We start from the raw sequence: 25,396 nt of genomic DNA, 5'->3' as shown, positions 1-25,396 counted from the left end.
TAGAAGCTGCAGTAAAATATGCACTATGTTTTAATATGCTTTCCCTATAATTCTCCTTGTTATACTTCTATTTCACTGTATTTTCCCATAAATATTTTTTTCTAACTTAACCATTGTATCTGTCTCACTTCATTCAGTGACTTTTAAGATACTGAAGATACTTAACAAAATATTTGTAGCAGTATTCTTAGCAGTTGAAATGGTTCCTTCATTCTAGATGTTATGTCCAAGGGGAAACTTTATACTGATAGGCATATAGAACAGATTATGAAATATGTATGCAACTCCCGAGACAGACAGAACCCAACCATTATGCAATTCTCTATGACACAATGTGTTGATATAAACAGTCTTTGCGTGGACAGGCGGAGTCCCCAGATCCCGAGCGCCCCTCCCCCATCATGTGGAATAACGACTCAAGACAACGTGCTATGGGATTAAATTGGCCACAACTTTATTAAATTTCAAATGTGGGTAGACCTTGGCTCAGGCATTGGGCGTTCTCCCTCCCCAGTCCCCAGCCGAGGACCTAGGGAGCATCAGGGTTATCCAGTGTTTGTGTGGGGGATGGGTCGGCTCTGGAGAACATATGTTCAAGCAGAGATAGCCACCCCCGTTACGCCACCACCGCAAGGGAGAGCAATGACGACCTTTCGGCGTACGGTCAAAGCCTCCCTTCAGAAACCCCTTTAACAGGGAGCCCTGGTATCGCCGCTGCAAAGAGGAAGATGGACAAAAGGATTCCGCCCAAGGCCTGATACTGCCAGAGTTGTGACGTTTTGCTACGGGAAAGGCGAAACCTGCCAATGCAGGGAAATTTCTTTCCGGCCCTTTGACAGTGACCTTAACGTAGCAGCGCCCGCATACCTGTGAAGAAAAGTTAACCTGCAAAACCTGTGAAGAAGAGTTAACCTGCAAAATAAGGCATTAACTGAGGGTGGGTAGGGTGGGAGAAGCTCTGGAGCCAAGTGAGGATTCCCAGGTAAGATCCTCCCTCTATTGTGTGGGCAGGTAATCCCTCCCCTACCTGGCCTAATCTCCTTGGCAACGCTTCCCCCAGGTGGGACTGGACAACTGACTGGGGTAGGCGGAGACCTCCAGGTATCCCACCTGAGGGAAGGCAAAGCCAAGCCTATGCTGATGGAGCCGCTCCAGATCCAGGGGCTGCGCGTGTCCACACAAAGGTTGCCTCCCGTTTTATGCGGGGAGCGGTCATTCTCAAGAGTCAAGACCTTTATAATCTAGGAATTCTGTACCTACTTAGTTGGTGGTGCCTTTCTTGCAGGAATATTATAGGCTCTCAATATTCTGATGAGAAGTTTTACATCTCCATCAGAGACAGCCTGTGCTGGAATCTTTCGCCTCTCTTTCCTTTGTGGTTTCAAATGCCTTTTGCGTTCACCTAGCTTGAAAATTGCATTACTCAATTCACTATTTAAAAGAAGGAAATAATTTAGATCAGACTTGCATATGCTCATATGAGAAAAATCTAAATCTTAATTATGCATTTTGTAACATAATTCTAGAAAAATGAGTTTTAAACTTCAATGTTTTTCTATAGGCTATTTGTAATAAAATGAACCGTAAAATTCAGAAACTTTAGTCAGGTGGTCTATGGAAGATTATAGAACAGCCAAAAATATATGTACATAGCCCTACACTAAGCAGCAAAGTGAATGGGGTATAGTCCATTAAGCTTTTACATAATAAATGAATATTGTACCTCATAGATATAATTTCTTCATAATCATTCACAATATCTGATAAGTTAAACTTGTGCCTAATGGTCACAATTCGTTTTGTAGCTTGTTTTCTCATCTGTATATAAAAAAGAGACTCTATGAATGCAATCTGAAACTAAATCATCATGGGTTTAGCTACATAGACACCAATATTGTAAGGTCAAATATACTTCAAATGTTTTTGCATTACAGACTACTTTTTTAGAACATGATATGGATAAAATCTATTTTTTATTTATTTTTTATTTTGAAATCAGATATTACTTTTAGTTCTAAGTGGGAATTGAAAGGGTTCCTCCAGATCCCAACAGCAAATGGCGGGGACAGTTAAGCACAGGTGTGCTACATATGATCATTGTTGCAGGTGCAGTGATGACAATTTTGATGCTTCATAGGCATACAATACTGACATGAAACCAAGTCTGACACAAGATGACTCAAACAGTTCTTGAACCCAACCCAGACTGAAATACCTAGCTGTATTTCCAGTTCTTCTGTAGCCATTTATGGTTCATATTAAATTTATGGAAAGAATCATACCATCCTAACAAAAGTGGCTGAACTATTCCTTCGTGCAGAAATAGGATCTGCATCTGTCATCATGTCCTTTTCTAACTGGTTCCCATATGCCTGAAATAAGAATTAGTTCATTAATCATAAAGCATTAATTTTCACTGGATTGTGCAGCTAGCCATATACAAGTTAATTTGATACAATTATGTTCCATTTTTCATTGTATCTGGGAAACTCGCATAACTCTCAAGCATTTTGTCCCTCAGCTTTAGAATAATACTTTCTAAGTACTTTTTTGTATGAATTAATGTATATCTTTGATTTCCTATATAAACATTATATATTTGATATTTCCTTGTTTCCTGTTTTCTCCATATGTTATTCAACAGCCTGGGATTATGTATGCAGTCTTGAGCTTCTTGAAAGAAAGACAAGATGGAAATAAATTTTTTAAATGAATTTACTAAAACTATGTAAAAAGGCATCATAAAGCTCCATTCCTCAGAATACATAATCAATATTGCCCAACATGAATGCGGATATTAGAATGAAACACATAGCCAATACTGTTTGTATTCAAGCAAACAGTATCCAAAATTGTAGGCCAACATTTGTTTTTAAAGTGGAATACCTGAAAGACTGTGTCTGGTATTTCTCTGTCATACAGAGGGATTTGCTGGAAACCATAGAAATCTAACTGTCCCAAGCTTCTCAGCTGCAACAGCTGGAAACGTTTACAATTTGTAATCTCTTCTGCAGTAACAAAGTTAAATTCTTCTTGCAGCTGTTCAAGACGAAAGTATTTTGATTCATTTTGCTCCAAGGATTTTGTATACTAGGAAATATAAAATAATTTATTTAGCAAGTTAGTTGCCTACAACAAATAAATATGGCTGTTGTTTCTAAATGTAAACTAAAAAATTTACTTTTCTTAATACCGCTTGCAATGTTATGTTCCACATGCATGCTGAAATGATAAAGCATAATCACTGAAAACACAAATTTTGCACATCAGAAAGTGCAGGTGAATGGATCTTGCAAATCTGGTGTGTCAGATGCAAAATGTGTGTCAAATGCACACCTCACATTTCCAAAAAGTCTCTGATATGACAAAGACCTAAGTATCAACTGATACACTAGCTACTAAGACCTAAATATTTACCATGATTATCTCAATCAAATCCAAATAGTCAGGGTTATTTGGATCAATATTGGCTTCTTTTGCCCACTCAATTAGTTTCTGTATGTCAGAATGCTGCCAAATTCCAGTTCCTTTTCCTGAATCGATATACCTTGGCATACTAAAGAAAAAGAAAAAAGAATTAAAGGGATAAACAAGTCTCATTATGATGGAACTTAATTCAGCAAATATAAACCTTATTACCTAATGCAGGCAACATGAAGGGGCTGAAATGTGGGTGCTAAAGGAGCTCCTGTGTCATCAACTGTCCAAGATAAAGAATACATTAATTTTCCTGATGTCAGAATACATAGTTCTTCTCTTTCCTTTTCATCAAGGAAAAAAGATACATCTGTCAAAAACATAACTGAAATAAGCCTTTTGATAACAAGACCTTATGTTTAACATATTATTACTAACATTAATGCCGCAATGCGGATAAGCCTACACAGAAAGAGAGAGAGGAAACAAATATGAGATATAAACTACCATTAACACCCCCAAACATTCCTACTTTTACATCATTTGAATGAATTAATGATAACTGCTATACATCCAATTTATACCCGAACTCCTGAGCTGGGTTTTTTTGTCTGATAACAAACAAGTGATCAGAGTGAAGTATCCTGGCCACCATTATGTTAATGGAAATGGTTAGGACAGCAGTGTTAAGGCCAAACTAATCATGACAACAGCAGCTTCGTGTGTTTAAACGTGGATCTGACCACTCACATGAGGATATGATGGTCTGTTTTTGAATAATAAAAGAGTGTACAGTTGATTGAAACTTTAATACCCTCAATTTACCTCTTCACAGTTTGTTACCCCAGAAATGCTTGGTGTTTGAATCAGGATGATATGCTCTAAGAAGGTAAGCTGTCAGTGAAGGGTGGCTTATACACCCCTTACCTGTGCTCCTTTTACTCTGTGACTGGGACAGTTCTACACATGGGTGTAGCCGAGTTTTTAGTTAGGGAGGGCAGAACCTCAGATTTGTATTTATTATTTGTTTTGTTTCAGGGGGGCAGCTGCCCCCCCTTGACTATGCCCATCGAGCTACATCTAAAGGCATGGATCTGCCATCATTGCATATTAACTAGCCCTCACAGTGACTTATCAGAGGTCTAAAGGTAGAAAGCTAAATATCCTCAGAGTTTGGGGGCTCTATTTAAAAACCTTTTAATTCTATCAAATATATCACTGGATATAACGGGAGGAATAAGCATTTTAAAAAAGAAAGCCATTATCATACTGACAGGTGCAGCAGAATTAATAGAGGCACCCTTCCCATATCTAGTTTCCTGTACTGATCATCCACAGAGACATATTGTAGCATATTGCTTTGAATGATCCGCAAAATAGTAGTCACCACCACCATACCTATCGAGTTAAAAACATATATTATGAACTTACTGCTTCCCACTGCCCCACTGGAAGGTTTAACTTGTTGTTCACAACTAAACTCTGCCTCGTCCAGAACATCTTTGCTTTTCAATGTAACATTATTGGGAAGAGGTAAGTACACTTTGGCCAACAAAGTCGGTTTTCTACTTGATTCAAATATCTAAAATTAAACAAATCACCCAATGTTTTTAAAAAAGAAGATTAAGCTGTCTCAGCTTAACCAAAGAAAGGCAAGGAAAAAAATATGCAAAAAAACCCCTATTATACACATATTAAAAGGCTGATATCTTATAAATCAGTACTGTACCTAGTGCAAAGTGGATTCTTTTTAAATAAACAAGTAGTCATCAGTACAGCACAATATTGTGTAAAAGGTACCACTGATCTAAGATTATAAATATGTTCTAAAATCCACACATTACAAAATCAATAGCTGCATCACATGGACTCATGATGTACTCCCAAAATGTAACTACATCTTTTCTTCTTTACCATAAGCACGTCCTACAAGGAAGCCACAATTGGCCCCAGTTTCCACTGGCATGTACAGATAATATAACACAGCATCAAAGGTGGGTCTAGGGGAGGGTGACTGGTACAATCACTCCGGGCATGGAGCGTTTGGGGTGCTGAAGCAAATGCCACAACTATGATATCCAATGGAAGGCAAGAGGCAGGGAGTGCCGGATTTTGGCGTTGCACAGGGCACCACGGAAATTTGAGATGCCAAATCCTGACAGCGTGAAAAAGACATGTGACATTTTCACACATTATGGAACACCATAGATTCACACAATTTTTATGCAGCCTACCCATTAAAATAAAAATACAGGAAGCTATGCTGAGTATGAACAATAGTTCTTAAATATTACATCAAAATACAATCCAATTTTCTTCAAAGTGCATGGTTTGTAAAGAACAGCTTCAGCTATGGTACACTGTTAAACTATTTTTATCATCTAACTAGGCATACCTCTAATCGAAGAGATTCAGGCCAGTTTAATACTTGAATTCTAAAAATCTGCTGAAATATTACTTTAAAATCCTGGTGAAGAGGCGCTTCGGAAGTAGAGGAGACCAATTTATTGTTGTAATATATTTTAATAAAGTATTTTTCCATTTTGACTTTTTCTCTTCTCTGTCGTTCATCTCTAAACATACCGGAATACAGACCAGATCAAATAATATATTAATATTTATATACAGAACCAGCCAACAAATCAGAGGAAACTTTCAAAGTACAATAAAATATGTGCTCACACTTTTCCTACATTGGTTCTCACTACAGCGAAAATTTTAAATGTTTAATGTGTACATAATTAAATTGAATATTAATTATATATTCCATGTCAAACCAAAAAGTGGGGGATTACAGCATAATCACATATTTTCTTTAACTTGTGCAAAGTTATTAAAGATCTTGAAATCAATAATAAAGATACATTTTCTTTCTATCACTAGGGTTCAAAGTCACAATTCTCATATGTGTGTTTCCTTTTACCACAAGAATTATTAAGAGCTCCAAAAATTATGGACCCATTGCTCACACAGCGAAGCTGCTTCTTCCTCTCCTCTAACCTGCAGCTCCCACACACCCCAAATCTGCTCCAAAGGGCTGGGGGATCCAGGGCAGATTTGGAGACGGGGCGGGGGGGGGGTAAGATCCCTCCGGCGCCCCCCCTTTCCCAGAGTTGACCTTTTTTTAGGGCTAGAGGAGGCGGGCAGTGGCTGGAGGGCGGCTCTCCAGTGGGGAAGAGGCACTTTGTGCTGTCAGCTCGGTTTTTTCCCTTTTAACGTTCTGGCACCCCGCAGAATTTGGCACCTGCAGGCGGGAGCGGCTCGGTGGGAGCAGGACACGAACCCTCGCTCACTCAGCACGCTCGTTCGGTGTTCCCCGGACTCTTGCCTGGCGCCCTCCAGAACTTGGCGCCCCGGCGCCCTGCGCCACTAGCCTTAATGGGTAAGAAGGGCCTGCATAAGCACATGGATATAACTGGATTATACCCATAGTGCACTGTGTCCTACAATTAGCAGAAATTCAGAGTAACTGACAGCCAAACATTCAGGAAATTTCCAGGTTTTCCATTCAGTGATGGTCTTCACATAGGATTTGGCTCCCCCTACTGCTTCAAGATGGGAAATGCTGAACTTCAGAAATAGTCTTGGAGGACAGCATTAATATACAGTAATGGGCATAATGGTGGGGTGGAAAGAACCAGTGGAACATAGTTCTTTCTGGATATCAGACATGCATAGGCTATTGTCATTGGCATCTCCACTTTCAGAAGCAAAGTGAGGTGTGGGATGGGCTGGCTGGGGGCCGGCTCACTTAAGGGGCATTTCCCCCCTTCCCCCACCATAAAGCATTATAAAACTCAATAAATAAGCAGAAATCTACAGGTGCACAGTCTTCTCTTTGTGTCTCATATATGTATGTGTATGTGTACACACACACACACACACACACACACACACACACACACATATATACACACACATATATAAATTCCCCCCCAGTAGTATTTATACTACTGGGGAAATACGTTTTTATATAGGTGCTTTGTAAAACTAAAAAAAAGAAAACCTGCAACTCACAGAGGGCACATGTCGTCTGCTGTTATTTCTGTTACAAAGGTAAGATGTGGTACCAAAAGAGGTTCATTTATCCCTCCGATGTCCATTGCAGTTTGGAAGGTATGAGCTGAATCCAAGCATCCCTAGAAATCAATATTTGTATTTTCATCGCACCCAATATATTATTTCAAACAAACCACAATATCTGCATTCCAATTAAAAAACCTGGTGTAATAAGCTTAGACTGGCATGTATGAGATAGAGTACTCTTCAATTCTGAATTTACACTGTATATAAAATATTCATAAGGTCAACCAGATTTCTACAATAAGCGCCAGAAATTAACTGAGCACAAACCAACAGGGAACAGTGCTAATCACAGCAATTTTCCTATGGCACAATGATTTACTATTCTGCAACTCCTTCAACTTAAGAACCTTCTGTCTTCTTCCAGCTGCTGAAAATTTGTTTGATAAATCAGTATATCTTTCGTCTCTTGGAGCATTTTCATTCTCTTCTGATATGTTGCCTTCGAATTCATCAAGTTCTGAGATATATGTCAGCCTTATTCAAAGATGGGGAGAAAACAATGAAACCTCTACATTTAGGCTCAAATGTTATCTGACATTTGGTTGTACGATTCCTCTCCCTTTTTAATGTGAAGAGGATATAACTGGAGAAAGGAAGTGCTTAACCTCTTTGCTACCTCTTTCACCCATCACTCTTCTCACACCCAATTATAGCCCTCCAGTGCTCTGCCTCTGCAGCTATTATCTGAGTTTTGTTCCTTTGAAAGGAAATCTTTGGAGGTCGACTGCATTTTGTAATATTTGAATTTATTTACAAATATACAGGTTAAGCATAGATGGAGGCACACAGCCTAAGCCAGGCTTCTTCAACCTCGGCCCTCCAGCTGTTTTTTGGCCTACAACTCCCATGATCCCTAGCTAGCAGGACCAGTGGTCAGGAATGCTGGGAATTGTAGTCTCAAAAACATCTGGAGGGCCGAGGTTGAGGAAGCCTGGCCTAAGCTTTCCAACAAAATATACTGCCCTACATCACACCCTCAGAGAAACATACTCCTTGATCTCCAAATATTGTTAGTTTACTGAGCACACAAAATCCTGCTTTTTGTCTTTTTAGATTTTAGATTAATTTTTAGAGATTTTAAAGATATCAAGCTGTTTATCAGTACATATAAACAAACAAACTGCGATAAATTCCATTTCTTCTTTTTGAGAAACACAAACACACAAGGACTAGATTAAATCTTTCTGAAGAATTAAAAATCGTATATGAAAGAAAATCATTACCACTTACTTTTGAAATTGCAGCCTGACAGTAGAACTAACAAATCCTTGCTGTCTCCGTAGAGATTTTATTTGTTTCCATACTTTCATAATACTTTGTATTAAGCATTTATCTCTTTGGTGTTCTATATCATGTAATATCCTGGTATTTCTTGTATTTTATGATGCAAAACAGAAAAAAAAACCTGAGCACAAACTTAAAATTCCATTTAATGATTTGCAGTTGTTAAACTAAAATCTAAAATCATGACATAAATTGTACATTCATTTCCCCTGAGATTAACGTATTTTATAAATATAGTTACACACTGCCCCAGTTTCCAAGCAGTGAGAGATTCTAGGGGTTCCAGCACTTTGCCCAGAATTTGGTTTGCTTGGAATGAAGGTCAGCAGAGACTGTGGCATCTTTAGGATAGATGGTTTTATTTCCACATATATACAACTTAAGCTCACTTCATATCTGTGTCTCCTGCTTCCAGCTCATAGGCAAGAGGATGCCAATGCTCTCCTACGCAAGAGAGAGGGTGGGTGGGGGAAATCCCACCCATTTCTTGTATGGCACAGAGCAACTTCTTTGGTTATGCTAATCATGGTGCTTAACAAGCCAGACAAAGTCATTAGCTTAATAAAGGAATTGGTTTGGCAAGCCTGTACATTCTATCCGCACAGATGCAGGAGCCCAAGAATTGGAAGGGATTCATGGTACCATTCAGATTGACACCCACCAAACTACCCACTAATGCTACCCACTTCCAAGAAAAAGAGGTCTGGGCCTAGACCTACAACTAAATAACAGAATAACAATTTACATGTATCTGCATCTGGTGCTTTCACAGTACATAGTTTCCACTGTATGCTGAAGATGCACTCCTTTACCTGGGCTTTGACACCCGAGATATATATTTACAGAACCCACCCTATTCCTGGAACTGCAACTTGCTTTAACTTTTTTGAATTTTACATTGTTATAAATTACCCTGGGATATGATGCTGAAGGGTGGGTAACAAATTGAAATGATGGTGATGTTTGTTTTTCATTTTATTTCATAGAATTTATTTTCTATTTGATGGGGGTGGGACAATGTGGTTAAAACCTCAAAGCAGCTTAATCAGTTGCCTCAGGGAATTGATTTTGAGTCTGAAATATACTCGGAGTCGCAAAGTGATTTCATGCTCTTTATTCAGCTCATAGTGGTGAGGAGGAATGAATGAAAGTCCCCTCAAAGTATCTGCCTTATATACATTATTTACACAATGGGCTGCACATGATTGGCTAATTCCGGAATTGTACTGTAAACCAATCAGGTTGTGGATTCACTTCAATCTGGAGCATGATTGGGTGGTTCCTGCCAACCAATCATACTGCTGCATTGTTCTAGGACCAATCAGACTGCTGCAATTTGGATCCTATTGTTCTAGGACCAATCAGACTGCTGCAGTTTGGATCCTATTTGACTCAGTACATAACACCCCTCCCCTCTAAGTTCCAGTCCTGCCCGGGAGGTCGCATTCATAGTCCTCAAGGTACGCTGGCGGCCTACGTGTGCGTTGCGGCCTGGGGTGTTCCCTGGTCCGGGGTTCTGGTTCTGGCTCGTGTTCCAAGGATGCTGGCTGTGATGAGGCTGTTTGGTCTGGCGCAACCGGCTCGCTCAGTCGTGGTTCTGGTTCCGGTGTCCTTTCGGCCTCCCGGGACCTCTCTGTATTTACTGGTTCTGCCTCTCCTGCTGGCCCCTGCTGCTCTATGGGCCTCACTGCCCCACTGTTCCCCTGGGACTCCTCTGACCTGTCCTCCTCCTCCTGGTTTTCTCCCGGGAATCGTCGCCGTATCTGGTCACAGTGGCGGCGCCAGCATTGCCCCCCATCCGTTAGCACCTCGTACGACACGGGGCCAGTGACCCTGGTGACTGTGGCGGGTACCCATGCAGGGCCTGCCCCAAAATTCTTTGCGTACACTGGGTCCTGGGCCTCGAAGGTCCGGGGGTTCCTGCCTTCCCCCACCCCTACCTCATCCTGAGCTCTATCGGGGTGAAGGCGGTCCAATCTGATTGCAAGGCGCCGACCCATTAGTAGTTCAGCGGGGCTCCGGCCAGTCGTTGAGCTGGGGGTGCTGTGCTGTGCTAGAAGGAATGTGGCAAGGCGGTACTCCCAATCCCCTTGCGTCATGCGGCGAAGGGTGTCCTTGGTGGTCCGCACCATGCGTTCTGCTTGGCCATTGGTGGCAGGGTGGAATGGCGCCGAACGGATGTGGCGGATGGCGTTCTGCGCTGTGAAGGTTTGGAATTCTCCTGACGTAAATGCAGTCCCGTTGTCTGAGACGAGAGTGTCAGGGAGCCCGTGCGTTGCAAACAGCCTGCGTAGTACCCGGATGGCTGCGGATGTAGAAGTGGATGGTACCAGTGCGACTTCCAGCCATTTGGTGTAGGAGTCCACCACTATGAAGAATGTTTTCGCCTGAAAGGGGCCAGCGAAGTCCACATGCAGGCGTGACCATGGTGCTCGGGCAGACTCCCAGGACTGGACTGGGGCCCTTGGGGGATCTGGGCGGGATTCTTGGCAGGCCTGGCAGTGTTTGACCCAGGCCTCTATCTCTCCGTCGATCCCCGGCCACCACACATAACTCCTGGCAAGGGCCTTCATTCTTACTACCCCTGGGTGTGTCTCGTGTAGGGCTGTGAGGACCCTTTTGCGGAGGGGCTGGGGAACAACGACCCTGCTTCCCCATAACAGGCACCCCTTGTGGGCCGACAGTTCATGTTTGCGGGTTGTGTAGCTGGCGAATTCTGGCCCGGGGCTGCTGCTGGGCCATCCCCTCCACACCCAGTCCAGGACCCGGGAGATGACCCTATCTTTCTTGGAATGGTGTGCAACTTCTTGTGCCTGAATGGGGCGGTCGGGAAGCAGCTCCAGGCTCATAACCTCTTGTGCAGGTGCCGGGTCGGGGCCTGTTTCTGGTAGTGGTAGCCTGCTGAGGGCGTCCGCATGGCCCATCGCCTTCCCAGGGCGGTGAATCAGTGCATACTGGTAGCTGGCAAGGAAAATTGACCACCTGAGGACACGAGGAGACAGCACTTGGGGGGTCTGCTTTTCGGGGGCAAACAAGCCAAGCAACGGTTTGTGGTCAGTCACCACGGTGAAGGGCCGCCCATACAAGAAATCATGGAATTTTTTTACTCCCTTCACGATTGCCAGGCCCTCCTTGTCGATTTGTGAGTAGTTCCGCTCGGTTGCGTTGAGTGTCTGGGAAAAGTATGCCACCGGTACCTCTCTTCCATCTGGGAGTTGGTGTCCCAGGACAGCGCCAATGCCATAGGGTGAGGCGTCGCATGCTAGCACCACCGGCAGCTTCTCGTCGAAGTGTGCCAAGACCGAGTTTGAGACAAGCAAGTCCTTGACTGCCTGGAATGCGGCCTCCTGGCGATGGCCCCACACCCAAGGGGCCCGCTTGTCCAGGAGTCTGTGTAGGGGCTCCGCTACCGCCGCCTTGTGGGGAAGGAAGGAATGGTAAAAGTTCAATAGTCCCAAGAAGGCCTGAAGTTCAGTCTTGTTCCTGGGCGCTGGGGCATCACAAATGGCCCGTACCTTGTCCCCAGTCGGGTGGACCCCTTCTGCGTCCACCATGAATCCCAGAAAGTCCACCTGGGGCACTCCTAGTAGACATTTTTCCCGCTTTACCTTGAGACCCGCTGTCTGGAAACGGTGCAGAACGGTGCGGAGGCGGTCCTCAAACTCCTCTGGTGTGGGCCCGGCAATCAACACATCATCGAAGAAGGGGGTGACGCCAGGAATCCCTTTAAGGAGAGAGTCCATTAGATTCTGGAATATGCCTGGTGCCACGCTGACACCGAATTGCAGCCGCTTTACCCTGAATGCTCCTCTGTGCGTCACAATCGTCTGTGCCTCTGCTGTTGCCTCATCTACTGGCAGCTGTTGATATGCTTGGGCCAAGTCCAGCTTGCCAAAAATTTTCGACCCAGCCAGGGTGGCAAGGACATGGCTGACCACTGGCACTGGGTATGCATGGGCCGTGAGGGCCTTGTTTATGGTACATTTGTAGTCTGCGCAGATGCGGACTGAGCCATTAGGCTTGACAGGTGTGACGATTGGGGTTTCCCAGGGGGCATTAGGTACCGGTTCCAGCACTCCTTGCTCCACGAGCCGGTCCAATTCCTCGTCTATACGGGGTTTCAGAGCGAACGGGACCCGGCGGGCCTTGAGCCTGACTGGTCGTACTGCGGGGTCAAGCTGTAGAGCAATGGGGGGGCCCGTATACTGTCCCAATTTCCCATCGAAAACCCCCGGAAATTCCTTGCATATGGCGTCCACGTCCACTTGTAAGCTAGTGTGGTTCACCCCAGTGACAGCTAGCCCCAGTGGTCCAAACCATGCCAATCCCAGTAAGCTAATGTAGGGGCCCTTGACCACAAGCAAGTCCAGTTGCCGCGTCCGCCCTCGGTATTGCACCCTGAAGGTCCCCACCCCCATTGTGGGGACCTTACGTTTCTGGAAGTCCCGGAGGGTGAATGGGGCCGGCCTGAGTTTGGGACCCCCAGTAGGACACAGTTTCCTTAAGGTCCTTGCCGAGATTATGGATAGAGTTGAACCCGTGTCAAGCTCCATGCGGCATGGGGCCCCCTCTATCTGTACCTCTACATAAATTTTCTCTATGTTGGGGTGGGGCAACTGGTATACCTGGAAGTCCGTGAGCTCTGTCGAGTTGCCTTGGTGCGTTGGGCCCCGGGACCTGGGGTTCTTGGATTGGTCGTCTGATGCCTGGTGTCGGGTGGGCCGAGCCCGACACACCCGGGCGATGTGTCCCGATTTTCTGCACTGTCTGCACTCTGCATTGCGGAAACGGCAGGTCCTCCTCTCATGACTTTCTCCACAGCTTGCGCAGTTCCCTCCTTCTCGTCGAGGCAGCTGTGGTATGTGGGCTGCTTGAGTGCGCTGCTGTACTCGGTGCACCTCCTCCCTGTCAGATCCTGAGTCGTCGGTGAGGTCTTCATGGTGGACCCTCGGTTGGGACGGCTGGCTCGGCCGTGCCTCTTGTGTCGACCTCTCGGCAGCTTCCGTTGCCAGGGCCTCCTCCAGAGCGACCTGGAACGTTAGGTTCTTCTTAGCGTAGAGGCGTCGTTGCAGCTTCTCATCCCTCAGGCCACCGACGAGGCGGTCACGAAGCATGTTCTCCAGCTCTGAGAAGTTGCAGAACCGGGCGGCTTGGCGGAGAGAGGTCACAAACCCAGTTATGGTTTCCCCAGGGGCTTGCCGCTTTGCGTAGAAGGCATTTCGACGAGCCACCACTGAGGGCTGTGGCGAAAAGTGCCCCTTCAGCTGTTCCATTATTGTTTTGTATGGAACAGTAGCAACGTCTTCAGGCGCAAGGAGAGCCCGGGCGATTTCAAATGTCTCCTCTCCGCAGACGCTGAAGAATATTGCCCTCTTCTTGGCGTCTTCATCATCGGTGACCCCTTTGGCTTCTAGGAGGAAGGTGAAACGGGAGGCGTACGCTTCCCAGTCTCCAGATGCTGGGTTGAACGGCGAGAAGTTGCTGTCAGTTGCCATTCTGAGTTCCTTGTGTCCCGGAGCTGAAGCCTGGATACACGGTGCGAGGCAGCGGTGCGGCAGGTGGCGGTGCTGCGGTGCTGTGTGTGGCAGTCAGCTCAGCGGGATCCCATCCTCGTCGCCAGTGAAATATACTCGGAGTCGCAAAGTGATTTCATGCTCTTTATTCAGCTCATAGTGGTGAGGAGGAATGAATGAAAGTCCCCTCAAAGTATCTGCCTTATATACATTATTTACACAATGGGCTGCACATGATTGGCTAATTCCGGAATTGTACTGTAAACCAATCAGGTTGTGGATTCACTTCAATCTGGAGCATGATTGGGTGGTTCCTGCCAACCAATCATACTGCTGCATTGTTCTAGGACCAATCAGACTGCTGCAATTTGGATCCTATTGTTCTAGGACCAATCAGACTGCTGCAGTTTGGATCCTATTCGACTCAGTACATAACAGAGTCAATGCAGATTACTCACTATTTTCAATTTTGTACTCTTGGAAATCAGCACTGACCAAAGCAGTATATACCTATAGCACGGTCAATTCCTCCTCCTGCCCCATTTTAAATAGGTACCTTATTTGTGATCTGTAATCCTTCAAAGTTTTCGTACTTAGCTCACTTGTTTTTAAGTTACTTTCCAGTAATTTTGTGGAACTTATTAATGCTTTGAGCTGTAATTAAAAATAATTTATTTAAAATGCATTAAATCTTTTATTAGCAAATAACTTCATGTGATATTTTGTTAAAATTATTAATATTTTATTAGCTCAAAATTATTAATATTTTAAAATGAAAGTGTCACACTCTACAGGACAATATCCTTTCTGGATATTTAGGGTTGTTGGTTTTTTCCTGCCCTGATATGCATCACTTTGCATTCATTTACATGGATTTACATTTGCTATTTTACTGCCCATTCTGTCAGAATGAAGACACCAAGTCTTCAAGCTGTGACATCCTGAAGTCTTAAAGCCTTTTACATCATACCTTATAACTAAAACTGTAAGATAAAGCATTTTCTTACTTTTTCAGATAGCAAGAGAGTAACGTTTTGCTGCTGCCGTTGTTGAAAGCAGTCATAAAGGTCAAGCAACCTGGCAGCCAGTACTTGTTCACAGTTGAAAAAAAAATGATGGCTAAACACAATACTTGATATGTTAAGATCCAGTTGATAAATTTTGCTCTGTTCCTCTGACTTAGTTATGATGCAGTTTTCCAGTTGAGGTGGCATTGCCTGTGTTTAAAAAAAAAGTAAATTTGAGGTGAAGCAACAAGTTTTTCAGAGTTGAATATGGTTTAAATGAGGAATTACTTCATCTGGCATACATGTTTTTGGCTCTGATAGGTAGTTTTTGCTTTGTTTTCTAGGTTTTCACAACATTTAAAAAAAAAAAAACTGAATAACCTCCTTGACCAGAGATAAGAGTGGAGAAAAATGTGTGTAAGTCTACACTGTGGAAAGTGATGCTTCTCTCGTATCAATTGACTCTCCTAAAAACTATTTCTGTCTTAATTCTTGGTTACTAAACTAACTCTTACTCTTATTTAGTCCTTTTGAGTTGCTATATGATTCAGCCTTAAATATATGTACAGTGGTACCTCGGGTTAAGAACTTAATTCATTCTGGAGGTCTGTTCTTAACCTGAAGCACCACTTTAGCTAATGGGGGCTCCTGCTGCCGCTGCGCCGGTGGTGTGCAATTTCTGTTTTCATCCTGAAACAAAGTTCTTAACCCGAGGTAATATTTCTGGGTTAGCGGAGTCTGTAACCTGAAGCATATGTAACCTGAAGCATATGTAGCCCGAGGTACCACTGTTCAAGAATTTATCACATCTACAAAAATATAAGGTGTATTTCACATGAGAGCAGAAATATTACATACGGTATGTAAAAAGGCATGATAAACATACCTCCACCCCAAATCAAAGGTGTTTATTCTAAGTCACTCTGGTGACTATTAGTCTTACTTCAGATAAACTAAACATTTTTAATATTAATTTTATCGCATTAATATCCTGAATTTCTTTCATCATAGCACCCAAGTACATGTGATTTCCAGACACTTGTGCACTAATCAGACCCTACCTATGAACAAGTTGGTGTGCCTTCAGACCATTATTTAACTTCATGTGTGTTTGATTCCTTAGCAAACTAATTTATAGAAATCACTAGAGTTATAGAATTTTATTTGATCACTAGATTTTAAGTGTACTGTATGTATATAAAATGAATGAAGTACATTAAAATATTTTAGCTAAAACATAAGATATTATATATTACTGTTAATATTAGCTCAAATATATTCATTCCATTTTAGTAGTACACTGCACAACTCCTAGTGCAGTAGAGAGCTTCCTCAACTTTCATTAATTGTAAAGATGTGAATTAACAATTCCATCTAAAATATACTCCCAGCCCTACATAGTATTTCTAGCCCGGGAATATAAAGCATTTCCTAGCAAAATAATAGTCTTAAAAAGGAAGCGTTTTTGTTTTTTTAAAGTGGAAAAAAACAAACCTTCCTGTATGTTGTCTTTAATCGTGGGTCAATCTCAGAAGGAAAAAACACTCTGTAGTAACTTGATGGTTTGATTGGAGAAGGCAATGACATTATTTCCCCGCTTTCGTCAAACCAGTTTTTCCCCTTAATAAATATGATTCAGAAGCACAAACAACATTAAACAAGTCATCTTCTTTTTAAACATATTATTTAAGTAACAGAAGTTTTTAGAAACTAAGCAGCACATTTACCCCATCTTGCTGAAGAAGACGGTTTTCCATTTTGTAGTATGTATTCCTAGATACACGAGGCTTTCTTGGAATATAAAATCCTTCATCTTCTAGGAATCGTGGTGCCATATTGTCTGGCAATTTACAGCTCTGTATAACTGAGAACAATTATTATGAAGTTAGGGTGACATATAGGTAGAATGTAAATTCTTGTATTAATTTATCCTCTTCTTTTTGTTGGTCAGATATTTAAATCTGATCCAGAAAAGTACAACAGTAACACAAAACAAACTGCTTAACCACCTACGCCAAATATAGCAAATTTTAAAATGAGCCCTCTCTTTCACTAACTTTTGCTCTTCTCTCTAATCCTTCCTTCTCTCTCAGAACGGTTGATACTGAAATGTGTCCTGTTCTGGTCCTGCAGATAAGCTCATATAGCAAGGCAGGTCTATTATCACAGCACCAAGCAGAGCTCCTAGCAAACAACTTGCTTTGACAAGGACTGAAAGTGTTCTAGGACCTTTAGAGTTTCTGCCTCTAGCCCACCTCTCTTAAACTCTGCCCACTTTTGAAGAACTAGTCTCTTAATGGACTAACCTGAAAACAGGCAGTTTCCATGCATTCCATGGCCTCTTACCTGGTGAGGGGTGGCAGTCATTTCTGCATTTGTACCAGAAAATGAACAGGATCAGACTATCTGTAGTCTACTGGGCATTTGTGTGTTCACCTGCACATTTGTAAGATCTAAGTCACTGTCATATTTTGCAACATACATTACCCGGGGAAGTGCTTGGCAGAAAAAGTTGTTGGTCCCATTGCTTTTGCTTATCGAGATTACTGCTTTCACACACAGGAGGTTTTACTTCAAGCAGTTCTGGTAGTAGTATTTCTCTCACATGATCAAGCAAAGGAGCTTGTTCATTTAAGCCACAGACATTTTGAAGGCTGTCACTTATAGATTTCTGTTAATCATAATAAAAAATAAGTGTGATAGAAATATAGAGACCGATGGGACAGATACCAACAGAAAACAATCTACATAAACATGTTGGAATAGATATAGGTAATTTCCAGAGAAATTGCTTTATAATTTTATGAGTCCAGTATGTTTTATGTAGTGCTGTAACACCATTATTAGGACCAGTTTGCTCACTTCTTTCTAATCTTTCAATAGGTCCTAATAAAGGACGCACCTTATTGTTACCCTTTGATTGTTTATAATGCATAAACATTGATAGCTACAATTTTTGTTATATTTTATTGTTTTCATTGGAATTAGAAAACTCATACTTCAACTTTCAGGTTTAATGAACAGTATCTAAGTATGAAGAATTAAGTGATTCCTGAATACAGTACCTGGATCACTATTTTCTATCTCTATGAAAATAGGCATTTTCCACAAATACTTCAAAAATGAAATATCACCAATACTGCTTACATTCAGAATGTGCAGGCATTTCAGTGCATGGCCTAGTCCAGGAATAGTCAACCTTTTTATACCTACCGCCCACTAATGAACCTTTCTTGATAGTAAAATTTCATTACCGCCCAGCGGTGCTCGATAGAAGGAGAATTCAGCTTGTGCCATAAAATTCCCTACCGCCCACCTAGAATCCTGAAACCCCACTAGTGGGCAGTAGGGACCAGGTTGACAACCCCTGGTCTAGTCCATAGGTGTGGGGAAACAGGCAGTACCTCTCTGATCTTGTTGAAAAACAAATATACAGGGTCTGGTGCTTTGTGCAGCCCAAATACCTAATCTCTCCCAGTGTCTCTGCTTAAACAAATATCAGTGTATTTCCCTCCAGTAACAAAGCAAGTGAAAGAAATGCATAGTGATTTCATCCAAGATGCTGTCTTCCTCACTCTCATTCACTTGAAAACAAAACAGCAAGCCCTTTTTTTTTTGTACCTAGCTCTCAAAGCATCTCTTTCCTTCAAGCTCACTCACAAGCAATCTCCAGTCCAGCCCATATTGTTGCTCATTTTGGCACTTTCTCACCTATATACAACTAATTGCAACCCAGCTCATCCCTTTGAAGTAATCAACAGGGTATTAAAGTGGCCAACTGTTCTCTGCAACACTAGAAAGTATAAGAAAAGTCTGTGAAAAAGTTAAATATTTTAAAGAAAGCTCCAGTTCCACGACAATTGTTTATAAATGTAAGTCAAATACTTATTTGGATCATGGTCAAATATATCTAGGAAATCTATGGTACAAGGTACTTTGAAAAAAAGAAAATGAATGAAATAAAATTACTTTTTCTTTTGTTTAAGGCTATATAGTTATTTTGTATATAAGTTTAGGGCCACTGAAGAAAACTTTTGAATAGCTTATTTCATAATTTTCCTTTGTTAACAGAAAAAGTGAATTAACTGTAGCTATAAACAACTTCAATTACTAGACATCTATTTGACAGAAGACTTTCAAGACACTCCAGCATCATAATGCAACAGAAAAGAATGCACTTTGTATGAAGAGAAGAATAGCAGTACCTGGTCAATGACCTGATCAGTTTCTTTCAGCTTTGAGTAATCTTCAAACGTTGATGTAAAAAATATAAAACCCTCATCAAAGGAGACTTCATTCTAAGATTTAAAATTTGGTGAATAATTATCAGTCAGTAGTGCTAAATACTGGGTAGCCTTCTCTTTCTCCAGAAACTTAATTTTCCTTAATTTTCCTTTATTATATCCATTGACAACATCACCATCTAACCTAGCACTGAGGCTGCTTTACTCCCTCCCTCCTTCTCATATTCAGTCTTCTCACCAAGTCAAGTCACATGTTCTTATATAAAAACCCACCAATTCATCTCTATCTTTCTCAACTTAAATTTTGGTTCATCATCTTCTCATTCCCACCCTGTCTAATGAAACATTTTCCTCTTAGACCTTCCCTTATCATGCCTTAGTTCACACACCTCTGCCCATAGCTTTGCTGCCAAAATCATTTACCTTCTTCATCATTCAGATCTTAGTACTCTGAATGTAGAGGGGAGACAGCATATGCCAATCTTTCTGTAAACAAAGGTAATTCCTATATCTCGGTCTTCTCCAGCTGACCTTCAACTTCAACTTAAAACACCTCTAGATCTTGTTGCTTAAGAGAGAGCGGGGTGCTTCTTTGGCTTTTCTCAAATTTGTGCCACAGCAAGAAGAAGCTCTAGATTACAGAGCTATCAGAGATATTTTTTTAAAAAAGAGGAACAAGTAGCAAGCATCTCCCTCTTGCTTCCCCCCTCCCCACCTCTCTGATGCCGAGATTCTTGAATATGCACCATATATTTAAAGCACACACGCCCCCACCCCCAAGAATCCTGGGAAATGTAGTTTATACCTCACAGAGCTACACCTCTCAGCACTCCTAAAAATGTCAGTTCCCAGGATCCTTTTTTTGAGGGGATGTGGGAATGTGCTTTTTAAAAAAGCAGTGAGAAGAGATTAAAGACTGAATGGTACCCATCTTCTTGATGGCACAGGTGTTTTCTATATGTAATGGCAGGAGTAACCAGAATCACACATTCTACAAAAATATGCTCATATTAGAATTTGTTGCACCAAATTGAATATAAAAAGCAATGGTGCAGCTTATCAGTGTTGGCAGCAATTTTACAAATATTTTATTACTTCAGTGCTCACTTCAGAGTTGTGTTGGTATTCTTTAGTATCAGAATAGGGTTTGTCGCAAGATTTTTCTTCTTGTTCAGCCTAAAACAAAGGATATTTTAGTGTGCTTCTTGTAATTTTAAAAACACAGAGAAAACAAGAACTGAGATAAAATGCAGGCTTTCCATATTCAGCACTTAACTTTTTTCTGATGCACTCCAATTGGTGTAGGAGAAATGATGAGTCTTTTAAATTGGTTGAATTTACCGCCTTTTATAGAATGATACATACAATAAGTTACATGTTTCATTTGAATGCTAAATCAACATTCAATTAAAACTATTTACCTTAACAGTTCTCAACTTCCCTCTCACTCTATCCCGTAATACTTCAGTTAATCTACTTTGTTTTTCTTCTACAGCCACAGCTATTATAAAAAGCACAGACATTTAAAACACACTTTGCAATAAAATACTTGAATATTATCGGAATGTATTTTGCAGTACTTTTCATATAGACAATTTTGGATTCTCAAGGAAATGACAATAATCCAGTAGGTTTTTCAAAGTTTGTGAAGAATTTAGATTAAGTATTCTTTATTTGAGTCATACATTCACATTTCAAGTTCGCTCCTTAAAGTGCAAATTATAAATGAAAGTGCATTTAGTTCACTGCACAAGAAAAATGCAGAAAACACATGATTTCAAGTTGCAACATCTGCACAAAAAGTTGACAAGAATCTAAAATTAGAATATTCTAATTCTAGCACATCAGAATATTCTGTATTATTTTTTATCAAGTGCTAATATTATTACAGTACTTTAGAATAGAATGAAAACAGGAAAAGGTCATATGCAGGTTTGACGTTTGAATAACATCTAAATTTAATCTGAGCCACATTTGTGGAAATGCCCTTGAACTTCATTGTGATATATTACAACTTGGTAAGGAGTAAAAACATTGAGCTACCTTCCTGTGGATTTTGGTCCAGGGTTTCTTTTTGTTTTCTATCAACATGTATGTCATCTTCAGTTTGCTACATTAAACAATTTACCAAAAGAGAAAAGTTGAAATGAAATGATCAAAACTATTCCCTCACATTTTTATTCATTTTTTCAGCTGTATACATCATATACCATCACCCCATCCAAAATGTTTACTAGTGTGCAACCTACAAAAACTTCACGTTGTGATGCAGGCAAGGTTTATGCCATCATTCAGATAGTAAATGGAATAAACAAAGAAGAATGATCTTCATATTAGAAACAAAATAACATTTAGAGTTGGTCAACATGCTATAAACATTTAATTGTCCAAGATACAAGACGTCCCATGTGTTCAACAAATGTATCTATATGTATAACGGAGTTCTCAAAAGCTCATTTCCATTTTAGTTCCTCTTGTTCAGCGGCGTAGCTACCCGCTTGGGTGCCAAGTGCGGCACGCGTGTCCTGAAGCTGGGGATGGAGCGAGCCGCCCATAGGGGTGGGGCGCGCTGCGTGGAGCCTCTCCGCCACCTCCCCCTCAGCTGTAGGGCGGCTGAGGGAGAGGTGGAGGGCAGACGCAAGTCCCACACTGCCATTTTAGGCAGTGCGGAGCCTGCAGGCCCCAAGCCACTACATCACTCCCAGGAGAGACACGTGTCTTGGGCATGCTGCAGGCCCCGCGGTAAGTGCTGGCCCCCCCGTGTGGCGCCCAGTGCCAGCTGTTTTGTTATGTTCATTGACTGAACTAAAAAGTTTCATGAGCCCATTTAAACAAACAAACAAACAAACAAACAAAAACACCTCATATTTTTGTCATTTTGTCATGCCCCCCCCCCCCGTGATGACACCTGGGGCAGATCCGTACCCCCCCCCTTCCTCTGCCATGGCTCTTATTGTATTTAGAACTTCTAAAGTGGCCTTTTGAGAGATTCTGAAGGACTAAAAGAAAATAGAGAAAGGCCCCCAAAGCCCTTGAGTGCTCCACCAATGAGTCTTTGAAGTGAATGCAAAACCAAATATTACAATATGAAATGATTACAAAAACAGGAACCTTAGTTGAAGTGCCTCGCTTCATAATGTCTAATACTAGCTTTCCAACCTGGTGTTTCCCTCCAGGTGCTCTGGACTACAGCTCCCATGATCCCTGACCATTGATCACACTGGCTAGTAAGAATGATGGAAATTGTAGTCCAAAACATCTGGAGGTATCAGGTTGAAGAAAGCTGGTCTAGAGCAACTTACCCTGATGTCATTATATCTTCACCCATACGTGCAATAAAATGGCACTGCGCAGTTAAGATTTCACTTTCAAGATAAAACTGATTTGGGGGAAAATACATTTTCCATGAAAGCTCTGTAGAGAAGAGATTATTTTTAAAAAAAATTAAAAAGCAAATGCTTTCCAAACTCTTGCTCCAGTAAATATTTTGCATGCTATGTGATGGGGTAAAACGTACCTTTCTTCTGACACTTCTTTTCTGTAAAGATTTACTTTTCCTTGCAATTCTTTCCTGAACCTTTTCTTTCTGGATAATAAAAAAGAAAACTATCTAAAATCATAATCTATATGATACACAACTTCATAAACAAATGTAAATAAAAGTGTGATGTTGCATAGAAGGATGAAGTCAATTTTAGGGAACTCCTTCCTAACTGAACCTTTGACACCTACCGAATATATATATTTTTTTACTCCAGCAAGCATTTCAATCCAAGTCAGATGTTATAGATTTAACTTTTTTTTTTACTTTTTATATTGTATTATTGTAAACTGTTTGTATTATTGTAAACTGACTATCATAGTCAAGTGGTAAATAAATAAATAAGAGGGACTACATGTAGATGCATAATTTGGGAACTAAATCTCACTAGCCAAGTTATCTTCTTACACTAAATAACCTCAGGCTTTTCAATAAATTTCAGTACCATGACATGCTGCCTTTAAAAATATTTGATTATACTGTATTGTTAAGGTTAGGCTTCTTGCAACGTAGGGATGTTCACTATAACAATTTTGTTTGTCGTTATAAATAACAATAACAATTAATTTCAGGATTTTTATAAATAATTTTTATTAAAGATTTCCTTGAGTTACAAAAGTACGTGCATTGCCTCTATTTGCAGGTTGTAGAGTCTTTTCTACAAATCTGTTACATTTGATGTGAGACATTAATGTAGTATACTGTATGAAGTTGGGGGAGAAGAGAGGCAGGGATAGAGAGTGCAGGGAAGGGGAAGTGGCAAACTAACACTCTTTTACATAGTGTATGTGTGAGCTTGTTGCATTAATAAATTTCAGTTTTAATAAGTAAGCAATCACATCCTCACCTCCAAAGAGGCATCTGCTTGCCTGGGATTTTAACCATTAGGGAAATATCCAGAAAACAGAATAAAGTGTTGTGTGAATGCAGCCATAATTTATATGTATTTGTTTTTAAAATAAACTTAAGTCTATTATCTATAGGAGTATTATAAGAAATTCAGAATAACCATATTAATTGTTAATTGCAGTACATTCTTGGGGTATAATAATAAACATATGCCTGTTATTATGATCATTATCTTATCTAGAATAAAAAAACTGATCAACAAATCTAATTATTAGGACATTGTAGCTGGGTAATAATGTAAACATTTAAAAATAGTCTTCATAGCTTGCCTTTGTTTTTCTATCCAGTAGTATTCCTAATTCTTTTTCAGGATCCATTTTATATAAAAACTGGATTCAGTTGGTCATCAAGGAAACTGGGAAGGAATATGCAGAATATTAAAATGTAAAAACCAGTCCATCTTTACTCCATTCCACATATTTGTGTCTATCACAGCTCATCTTATTCTTTTGCCTAGTACAGAATGTTTCTGTGCCAGTACTGCTCATTCATTGAGTGCAGGTATAGAATGCAGAAGAAGCGTGTGCTGATGTGCTTACAGAAGCTCTGTGTGACCTGGAACATTCCAAGTCAACCACATCTCATATACCAAGCACACTTGAGTGGCAGCTGTCAAATCCCCTGGCAGGCCACATTTGACAGCTTGTGAGTTCTATGAAATAGCTGTGCAGGCCTGTTACAGCAACTAAGCAATGAAAGCAATATTGTTTCAAGTGGCTGCCACAAGATAACAATGGAATGCAAGCAAGTCTAAGAAATAAGCACCCAACTTGAGAAGCCCTATTTGAGAAGTGCATTAATACCACCAAGTTCTGACTGAGAATAGGAGTTTTGCTATTGTCAATAAACATGGTCCAGAGGTTTAGAACCAGAAAGTCCTAAGTTCTTAGAATCGCAGAACTGTAGAGTTGGAAGGGACCAGCGAGGACCATCTTAGTCCTGCAATGCAGGAATCTCTCACTCAACAGGAGGCTCAAACACCCACCCCCCCCCAAAAAAGATGGAGAGTCTCATGCTCTACTGACTGAGTTATCCTAGAAAATAAAAATGCAGTAAGACAAAATCTTATTCTTCCCCTTTTTTGACCCCAGCACAGAAATGCACTGATAGGCACGCACCCACCTCTTCAAAAACTGAAACTCCTTCTCCCCCCCCCCCCCGCCCGCATTCCTGACTAGCTGGACCGTTTCCTCCTGAGGTGAGCTAGAAGGGAGAGAACCGTCTCCTCAGCCGGCCAAGTCCCAGCTCCATTTAGGGTGAGGCAAAGTGAAACGGCAACCCGCTCTGAAGCAGAGAGACCGTCCTCTCCCGCCCTGGCTATAACCGTAACCTTTCTACCGTTAGCGAAACAAGCACGCGCACCGCCTCCCTCCCGCCCGCCCCGCTCGTCATCCA

The 25,396-nt window shown here is 41.4% G+C and overlaps 1 protein-coding gene across 4 annotated transcripts in view; it reads right to left on the bottom strand.

The window, feature by feature from the left end:
- Positions 1-25,390, bottom strand: part of CC2D2B (coiled-coil and C2 domain containing 2B) — a 42,309-nt gene extending 16,919 nt beyond the window's left edge. For 3 of the 4 annotated variants that reach the window (XM_081863152.1, XM_081863151.1, XM_081863150.1), the window contains exons 1-23: positions 25,198-25,390; positions 24,271-24,359; positions 23,069-23,137; positions 21,595-21,661; positions 20,973-21,052; positions 20,647-20,727; positions 19,513-19,605; positions 17,795-17,978; positions 17,035-17,171; positions 16,802-16,927; positions 15,308-15,517; positions 14,857-14,954; positions 8,734-8,874; positions 7,851-7,977; positions 7,435-7,556; positions 5,813-5,990; positions 4,849-4,999; positions 3,640-3,787; positions 3,418-3,556; positions 2,887-3,090; positions 2,283-2,372; positions 1,724-1,818; positions 1,261-1,431 (exon numbers count right to left, since the gene is read on the bottom strand). In XM_081863152.1, coding sequence (XP_081719278.1) covers positions 1,261-1,431; positions 1,724-1,818; positions 2,283-2,372; positions 2,887-3,090; positions 3,418-3,556; positions 3,640-3,787; positions 4,849-4,999; positions 5,813-5,990; positions 7,435-7,556; positions 7,851-7,977; positions 8,734-8,874; positions 14,857-14,954; positions 15,308-15,517; positions 16,802-16,927; positions 17,035-17,171; positions 17,795-17,978; positions 19,513-19,605; positions 20,647-20,727; positions 20,973-21,052; positions 21,595-21,661; positions 23,069-23,137; positions 24,271-24,318 — 2,759 coding nt within the window. In that variant the 5' untranslated portion in view covers positions 24,319-24,359; positions 25,198-25,390. The remainder of the gene's footprint in view (positions 1-1,260; positions 1,432-1,723; positions 1,819-2,282; positions 2,373-2,886; positions 3,091-3,417; positions 3,557-3,639; positions 3,788-4,848; positions 5,000-5,812; positions 5,991-7,434; positions 7,557-7,850; positions 7,978-8,733; positions 8,875-14,856; positions 14,955-15,307; positions 15,518-16,801; positions 16,928-17,034; positions 17,172-17,794; positions 17,979-19,512; positions 19,606-20,646; positions 20,728-20,972; positions 21,053-21,594; positions 21,662-23,068; positions 23,138-24,270; positions 24,360-25,197) is intronic. The other variant, XM_081863149.1, reaches the window with a different exon arrangement.
- Between the last annotated feature and the right edge of the window lie 6 nt (positions 25,391-25,396).

This window comes from Podarcis erhardii, assembly GCF_964252035.2.
Source record: "Podarcis erhardii genome assembly, chromosome: 5".
Taxonomy (NCBI): Eukaryota; Metazoa; Chordata; class Lepidosauria; order Squamata; family Lacertidae; genus Podarcis; species Podarcis erhardii.
This window is presented reverse-complemented; position numbering and strand designations above follow the sequence as displayed.